The sequence below is a fragment of the Enhydra lutris genome, unplaced genomic scaffold (assembly GCF_002288905.1).
Source record: "Enhydra lutris kenyoni isolate GAN:26980312 unplaced genomic scaffold, ASM228890v2 scaffoldscaffold99, whole genome shotgun sequence".
Classification (NCBI taxonomy): Eukaryota; Metazoa; Chordata; class Mammalia; order Carnivora; family Mustelidae; genus Enhydra; species Enhydra lutris.
In genome coordinates this window covers 1081084-1089565 of record NW_019154183.1, presented here as the reverse complement: position 1 = coordinate 1089565, position 8482 = coordinate 1081084, and the positions used below count along the sequence as shown (strand labels likewise).

Sequence of the window (8482 nt, the reverse complement as noted above, 5' to 3'; positions counted from 1 at the left end):
TCTTTACATTCTTAAAAATTATTAAGGACTCCAAAGAATTTTATTTATATGTATTTTGCTGATGTTTACCATGTTAGAAATTAAAACTGAGTCATGAAAAGGATTATTTCAGTTCGTTTAAAAATAACGGTATTAGGGATGTCTGGCTGGCTCAGTCAACAGAGCGTGTGACTCTTGATCTCAGGGTTGTGAGTCCCAGCCCCACATTGGGCGCAGAGATGACTTAAAAATAAAATAACAATATTAAACTTGTTACTTGTTAACAGAAATAACATTTTTTTTTAAAAAAGAGAGGTGGATTGAGAGAGACGAGGGAGAGAATCTTAAGCAGGCTCCACGCCCAGCGCAGAGCCCGAGGTGGGGCCCTGTGATCCTGACCTGAGTCGAGGTCAAGGGTCGGACATCTAACTCCCTGAGCCACCCGGGTGCCCCAGAATAACATTACTATGAAAAATAACTTGTTTCCCAAAACAAAAGCTTTGGTAAATTGGAAATTTCTCTGGTGCCTAGATTAGTAGACCGCCATTTCCAATTCTGTGCATACTTTCCATTTGTTGCTGTATGTTTAGGTTGGTGGATATGAAGAAAATGACACAGGTCTGCACATGGAAGAGGGACGCATGTTTTGATGGCCCGTTCAGTGAATCGTGGAGATTCTTTGATACGACACCAAAACTGGTTGCATGGTTGTTTATTAAAGAGAGTTGCAATGTGGAATCTGAAGTGTATCAATAAACTTACCGTATTGCAACTGTGAAATGCATTGCTCCGTCTTGCACTTTGAATGAATCTTTTATTCGTGCATGATTTTCTCATATCACATATTGATATTTTAAAAAATATTGGTTCACAATCCACATGTAGACACTATTTTTAAAAAATCACATGGCTTAATATCGCCACTGATCTCAGAAGAGCCTTTGTGTGTTGGGAATCTGCTGGAACTATGCAAACTGGGGGCTGGGTTCTAGTGTGTTTGCGTTTCTCAGCCCCTCGCAAGGTGAGGTCAAGGCAGCCTCTCATGGACCTGAGTTTTATACAATTACATTTTTTGCTCGAAGCTTCTATTTTATCATTAGCAACGAATACTGTCAGTTTTTTTCCCCAAAGTCTCAGATTTATTTCATTCATTTTCAAGAAAATGTTTCCCAAATACTCAAGTAAAGGGAATAGCTGAATAACTTGTCTTTCCGTTGTTCTTTCAAGTAAAAATAGTTTTCCACAAGAAAAGCGACTGGTTTGGTTTACAGTAACCATCACACAGGTGTTTTTCTTTGAGACAGACATGACTTCATTTACGGCAACAGCACTTTCTGTGTACTTCTCATTTCATCACACCGAACACTAAAAAGATGGATGCTGAAGAGGCAATTATATAGGAATTTGATTTAAGAACCTTTTACTCGATTAAGAACATTCTAGAGTGAACATTTTTTTCTCTTTCTTCTCCTCGCCTGTCATTGTTGTCGTCTGTTTTAATGTGGGGGCTTGGCACGAAAGAGCACAAGGATGAATAATTCCAGTCTGGTTCTAGCAGTCTCTCCCACCATTACTTTTTACCGTCAGTGCAGATGTCGACACAGTGCAAAAGGCAAATGGCATCTCGGTATTTTTATGAAAATAATCTGACCTCATGAACCCCTCTGAGAGGGTCTGGGAGACCACTGGGGGTCTGCAGACCACACTCAGAGAGCTGCTGGTGTAAATGATATAAATACCATTTTAGGTAATACCATTTTAGGTAAAATACATTTTAGGTAAGTGGGTTTATGCCACTTAGCTCTGGGTTGCCTCCTCTGTTGTTTTAACAGGTATGATTTATGAAGTTTTCAATAATGTTAACAGATACCGGTTTGCTGCTTGCATTGGCTAACATATAACTTGTAAATCTTTCATATCGAGCTTTTAAAAAAATCTGAGTTTTTCCTAAAGATTTTTGTCAGCATAAGGAGGGGAAGCAGCAGACAGAGAGAGAAGCCGACTCCCCACTGAGCAAGAAGCCTGATGTGGGACTCGATCCTAGGATCCTGTGATCATAGATTTTTTAGAAAAAGTTTACTCGTTGTGTTACTTTATTGCTCTATCCGATTTTGAAAGCGTAGCTTAGAATACTTGTAACAGGTGAAGTAACCTGCGGTTGGATTACTGGGTGCAGTTACTGGCTCCTGAAACAGTAGCATATTAATAGGATTTTTAAATATGATGAGTTAATTTAAAGTTTTCATGTTTGGGGCACCTGGGTGGCTCAGTCCACTAAGCGTCTGACTCTTGATTTCAGCTCAGGTCGTGATCTCAGGGTCATGAGACTAAGCCCCACGTTGGGCTCTGTGCTCAGCGTGGAATCTGCTTGAGGTTCTCTCCTCCTCCCTCTGCCCCTCCCCCTGCTCGCATTCTCTCTTTCTCTGTAAATACATAAATAAAATCTTAAAAATCTTTTCATGTTCTTGCATATTCTGCCAAATTGAGAGGAAATGTGTTTGGAAACTAGGTCTGGCATTGATTTCCTGTTCAGCTGCTTAAACTTTGTGGGTCTGTGTCATGTTGTGGTGTACGATAAGAAAGCTATATTTGGTTTTTCCTCCCATTTTTGGCACAGAGCTCCTAAAACCCTAGGTGATAAGAGTAATAAAGGTAATCTTGTTACTGGTGATGTGCGCCTTGCAGCCACACCTGCAATTATGGTAACACCAGTGCCTTTTGTAAAGCTGCTGAGAGTGGAGGCTGGTCGCCGGTGGACCAACCTTGGTTAGAGAGTTGAACTTGCAGTCCTACCTCTGGAGATGTGTGAGGGTCTAGAGGCAGCGTCAGTCACTGATGGCCAGTGATCGACTCAGTCATCCCTATATAAGGAAGTCTCCATAAAAACCCAAAAGGACAGAGTTGGAGTGCTTCTGGGTTAGTGAATGGGTAGAGGTGCTGGGGGTAGGGGTGGGAGGGGGGAGGGTGATGGTGGGGGGAGGTGGGAGAAAGGTTGGGGGGGGGGGGGTGGGATGGGGGAGGGGGAGGGTGGGGGGAGGGGGGAGAAGGGTGGGGGGGGTGGGGGTTGTGGAAAGTCATGCACCAGGAAAGAGAGAGGGCCCAGGGGCCCTGTGCTCCTTCCCACATACTTGCCCTGGTATCTCTTCTATCTGCTGTTCCGGAGTTGCATCTTTTTATAACAAACCGGTGATCTAGTCAGTAAATGGTTTCCTGAGTTCTTTGAGTGGCTCTCGCAAATTAATAAAAATCAAGCAGGGATTCATGGGAACCTCTGATTTATAGTGAATTGATCAGAAGCACAGGTGACCGCCTGAACTTGCGATGGACATGGGGGTGGGGGCAGTCATGTGGGGCCGTGCCCTTAACCTGTGGGATCTGATGCCGTCTGCAGGTGGCGAGTGCCAGAACTGAATTCAATTGTAGGACACAGCTCGTGCCGCAGAATTGTCCGATGTGTGGAACACCGCAGTTGGCGTCAGAAGTGGTGTTACAGTGAAGTACTGAGAGGAAGAGGAGTGTATATTTCTTAATATACACAGGAGGAGTGTATATTTCTTAATAGTTGTGTGTAAGAACTTAATAGTTCTTAACAGCATATGAAACAGCATATGCTGTTTCTCTGGGTTCAATGAGACCATTTTTTGCTTTACTGAAAACTCAAAACTTTGCGACAAACACTTGCACTTCCGTGGTTGACCACTAGATGTCATCAGTGCCACAGGAGCCCTAAGGGTTACCCAAGGCCGGTAGAAACTGAACATTGTAAGCTCGTAGACCTTCACATATTTTGCTGTTTCCACATGATCGATGCCAGAAGAACCTGATACTGTGTGATATATAGAAGCAAGGTGCAACTGGAATAATGAAATTTCAAAAATAAGCCTTTTTAAAGGAGGGTTGTAATAGTTCTATTGGGTATTGTAAATGTTTCAGGTGCACTTGATATCACTGTTGGGTTCCTGGGTCTCTCTCTTTTTTATGGAAAGATGGATTGAACTTCAATTTAAGAATATTCGGTAATCCCTCTCAGGACGTACTGTAACAGCTGGTATTTTGGTGTTGTAGTAAATCGATTCCATACAACAGTCAGTAATAATTACGGCTGGGTTCTGACAAATTCCAAAGTATTTTCAATAAATTTAGCCAAAGAAAATAACATGATCACTACAAAAATTTAGCTCAGTTGGAGAGTTAAACCCAGCAACTCTGCTTCGTTGCACAAAATAGTAAGCATTTTTTATTGGTTGGGATTTTATCAAACCATTTGCTTTTTATTAGTATACATAGATATGTTCTGAGGAGATAATTACTTTGTAGCATATATTTCTTAAGTAATACGACTTTGGAAAGAATTAACCTTGGGTGTTCATCATAAAATACAAAGTGAGAAATGCTGAGGCCTTTCATAAATGGCTTTATGTGTACAGCACCAGTATCAACTCAGAAGAATGTTTTGCCGTGGGGATGTAAGGTTATCTTAGTAGTAATAGAATGATAGAAGATCACTTACTATATATGGTGTTTGTGGTTTATAAAAGTGAAGCATTGTAAGATCTTTAAGGTGTGAAGAAGGGGTTAGTATCTATGGCATAGACTGTTGTGCAAATATTTCTATGGTTAAGCAATCTATACCATTTAAATTATGATTTTTGGCCTAAAGAGCTTAAATTATCTACGTAACACACACACACACACACACACACACACACACACACACACAAGATAACTATCTACCCACATGTGTACACATATTGCCCTAATGGTAGAAATGAGTGTGCGTATGCTTTACAAATTTCAACTGTTTCCTCCTTTTTTTTTCTCATCAAAACAATAGTCTTATGAGTGCCTTCTTTAAATCATGTATGGTCTGTTTCATACAGACCATAATTAAGGAACACTTTTATGTAGTTGAATTTTAATCCTGATTGTTAGAATAATTTATGAAAGCAAAGCAGAGTTGCCTCTTAAAATTATTGGGGAAAACAGCCTCAGAGATGGGCATTAATGAAACTTTGTCTTTCTCACTTATTTTTAGCTTCGTGATTTAGAGTTTATTTGGTCTTTAAAATAACTGCCCTCATATTTTCAGTTAACAATCTTCTCTGCATACTTTATCAACCCTTGTAATATAAAACAAAATGCAGGCCACTGCATTAGTTTGGTTCAAGATAGTCTCTTTGGTGAATTTTTTCATACTAACGTTTGCTTTGATAGTTAAAAAGCTAATTTAGAAGGTTTTAATAGACTTTTGCAGCTCAGACTTTTTCAAGTGAAATTTGGCAAGCCCGTTATTCCTTATTCTGTAATATGAATCAGCAATTTAAGGGCTTCACGGGTTGAAGTGAGCCAGTTTTTCGAGTGTTTATAATATCTGTTTTTCTTGTTAATATATGTTAAAATATGCTTTTAAATTACTGAATTTGCTTTATAGAGAACTGGGGGAAAATGCATTAAAAATGGACTTAAACACATTGCGTGGGTCTTCTGATTTCTAAAAAAATGTAAATGGAGTGTATTTTCCGTTATTAGGCAGCAGTGGTCCAAATTTAAACCACATGGCCTTCTCCTAGGTGTCAGGCCAGCGTAAATTTTAATCTCGCTACTTTCTTTTATGTTTTCATTTCATAATCTCATTGCCTGAATTAAACAGCTCCAGTCACAAGAGCCAGCATTTCTTGTTTGCTGGTCACATGCCAGACGGTGTGTTGTGAGTCTTGGCCTATTTAATTATCAAACAATTCTAAATTGTTGTTATCTCCATTCGTATAGATGGAAGTGAAGTCCAGTAAGATCAAATACATCGTCCAAGATCACGGTTTAGCAGGTTGAAAGATTAGGCCAGACTCTGGAGTCCTTGCTCTTCCGATAGGAGACAACAGTGCCTTCCTGCTTATGGCGGGATAACCCGTAGTTAAAACAACTTTTGAAAAAAATTGGTATTTTTTCGAAGTGCATCAAGCTTAGCTTTTTACTGAAAGAACTGACTTTTGTGTATTAGCGTGGATCGGGAGGCCTCGTTTAGATTGCTAACACTTCTGCGACTCCCTAACATTTTCAATTCTAGTAGTTTCTCCAGGTGATTGGCAGTTTCAGTTAGAGGACTTGGCAGTGGCATATTAGGATGAGCTAGTTAAAAACCGCAAGTGTGTTTATAAGTCGTGGACCATCGACAGAGTCTACGTTCTGCATTAGAAATATAGCGTGGAATCACAGTAACAGATTGAGAGCATCTTAGAATAGCATTGGCGTGAAAAACCTTCTTTACGGGGCGCCTGGGTGGCTCAGTGGGTTAAAGCCTCTGCCTTCAGCTCAGGTCATGATCCCAGGGTCCTGGGATCGAGCCCTGCATCGGGCTCTCTGCTCAGCGGGGAGCCTGCTTCCTCCTCTCTCTCTCTCTGCCTGAGTCTCTGCCTACTTGTGATCTCTGTCAAATAAATAAATAAAATCTTAAAAAAAAAACCCAAAAACCTTCTTTACGTTCTTAATCTGCATTCAGCAGCCCTCAAAGCAACTGCAGAAATTTTTCTGGAAGCCTTGATACATGCAGGAGGAGCTTTCGTGGTTTTAACTAGAAATTTCACATCCAAATCAAAAACTCTCACCCTTCTTCCTATGTGCACCTAGCGTGTAGACAGATTTGGAAGAATGGTGAAGCGTGTTGGAATAAGAACTCTGAATTAGTCGTAGAACGTTGCAATTTAGTCGCCTTCCCTATTACTATTTTTAAAGTTTTTTTCTTCTTTTTTTTAGAAACGGCCTGCTTGATATATAAATCTTGGTCGACAGCGTGGCTGCAGGCCTCTGGACTGGAATTCTCCGTGGCTTTCTAAGTGGAGAGTGTCTGGTGTGTGCTGTCCGGGCCTGCGGTTTGCATCATGCCGGCCTTGTCAACAGGAGCTGGGAGCGACGCAGGTATGTGAACCCATGAGGGGCGGGTTTCCATGCATTGTTACTGAAATTTTCTTGTTCACCGCATTGCTTTAAGTGAGCGCAGATGGATCAGGCTTGCTTTTCTGGAACCTGCACGAGGGGCACAAAACCAACTCAGATGCATCCTTCGAAGATAAGAGTTGTCAAAGGACCTGGTGGCTCGTGATGATGCCCTCCTACGGCCTTGCCTTTTGGAATACTGCCATGCATTTAAAGTGCTTTTTTAAAAAAAATTGAGTGTTTTAAAGCATACAAAAAAGCGTGCCAAATACCGTGGTAGTCTTGTTATCCTTCACTCAGATTTGATAACACGTATGAACTTTTCTGCCATACTTCAGACCCCTCACTTTTTTAAGAAATGAAACAAGGGCGCCTGGGTGGCTCAGCTGTTAAGCGTCTGCCTTCAGCTCAGGTCATGATCCCTGGGTTCTGGGATTGAGCCCCAAATCAGGCTTCCTGCTCAGGGAAGCCTGCTTCTCCCTCTCCCACTCCCCCTGCTTGTGTTCCCTCTCTCACTGTGTCTCTGTCAAATAATTGAATAAAATCTTTAAAACAAAACAAAACAAAAAGAAATGAAACACAGTCTCTGTGTACCATTCTGGCATTTTCTTTCTTCTTATCCCCACAGGTCAAAAAACCGAAGTTGACGTATGTCGTTAAGGGTTTCGGTTAAAATAAACAAACATAGTTCACCTCATCATCAGTGGTGAGATTTAGTGGTACTTGGAATAAAGGGTTCCAGGAAAGAGAAGAAACTCATGTATGTATGTATGTGTGTGCAGAATCCTGTCCTCCTGACCTGTTTTAGGGAGGTATGTGAGGGAGGTTGGTGCCCCCTTTGAAGTTTTATTCTGGGATCAGCACTTTTTATTTTTCAATTAAAAGAAATGTTAATCAATCAATTAATTATTATTATTATTATTTATTTATTTTTTTTTAGTTTGGTCAACACACAATGTTGCATTAGTTTCAGGTTTACAGAGTAGTGATTCAGCTTCTCTGTAGGTTATGCTGTGCTGCCCACAAGTGTAGCTGACATCCGTCGCGACCCAACACTGTTACAGTCTCATTGACTGTATTCCTTATGCTGTGCCTTTAAGCTCTCAGGACTCATTCATCCCATCACTAGACGCCTTCGTCTCCCACGCCTCTTCCCCCATTTTGCCCATCCTCAGCCGCCTCCCCTCTGGCAACCGTCAGTTTGTTTTCTGTATTTATAGGTGTGAAAATCAGCACTTAAAAAATTCGTGGACCTTTCGCCGAACTATTAGAACAGAATGTGAGCAGGGATGAGGAGCTATGCCTTGCATTTTTTTTTTTTTTTAAGATTTTATTTATTTATTTGACAGAGATCACAGGTAGGCAGAGAGGCAGGCAGAGAGAGAGGAGGAAGCAGGCTCCCGGCTGAGCAGAGAGCCCGATGCGGGGCTCGATCCCAGGACGCTGGGATCATGACCCGAGCTGAAGACAGAGGCTTTAACCCACTGAGCCACGCAGGTGCCCCTTCGCCTTGCATTTTTAAGACCCCCTCAAAAGAAGTGGCATAGTGTGTGACTAAATGTTCTGTGTGTTG

At 41.4% G+C, this 8482-nt stretch overlaps 1 protein-coding gene across 1 annotated transcript in view; it reads left to right on the top strand.

The window, feature by feature from the left end:
• Nucleotides 1-6772: 6772 nt before the first annotated feature.
• The window catches only part of LOC111139311 (membrane palmitoylated protein 7), a 212846-nt gene continuing 211136 nt past the window's right edge, over nucleotides 6773-8482 (top strand). The window contains exon 1 of the mRNA XM_022491567.1: nucleotides 6773-6891. Within this exon, the coding sequence (XP_022347275.1) occupies nucleotides 6855-6891 (37 nt within the window). The 5' untranslated portion in view covers nucleotides 6773-6854. The remainder of the gene's footprint in view (nucleotides 6892-8482) is intronic.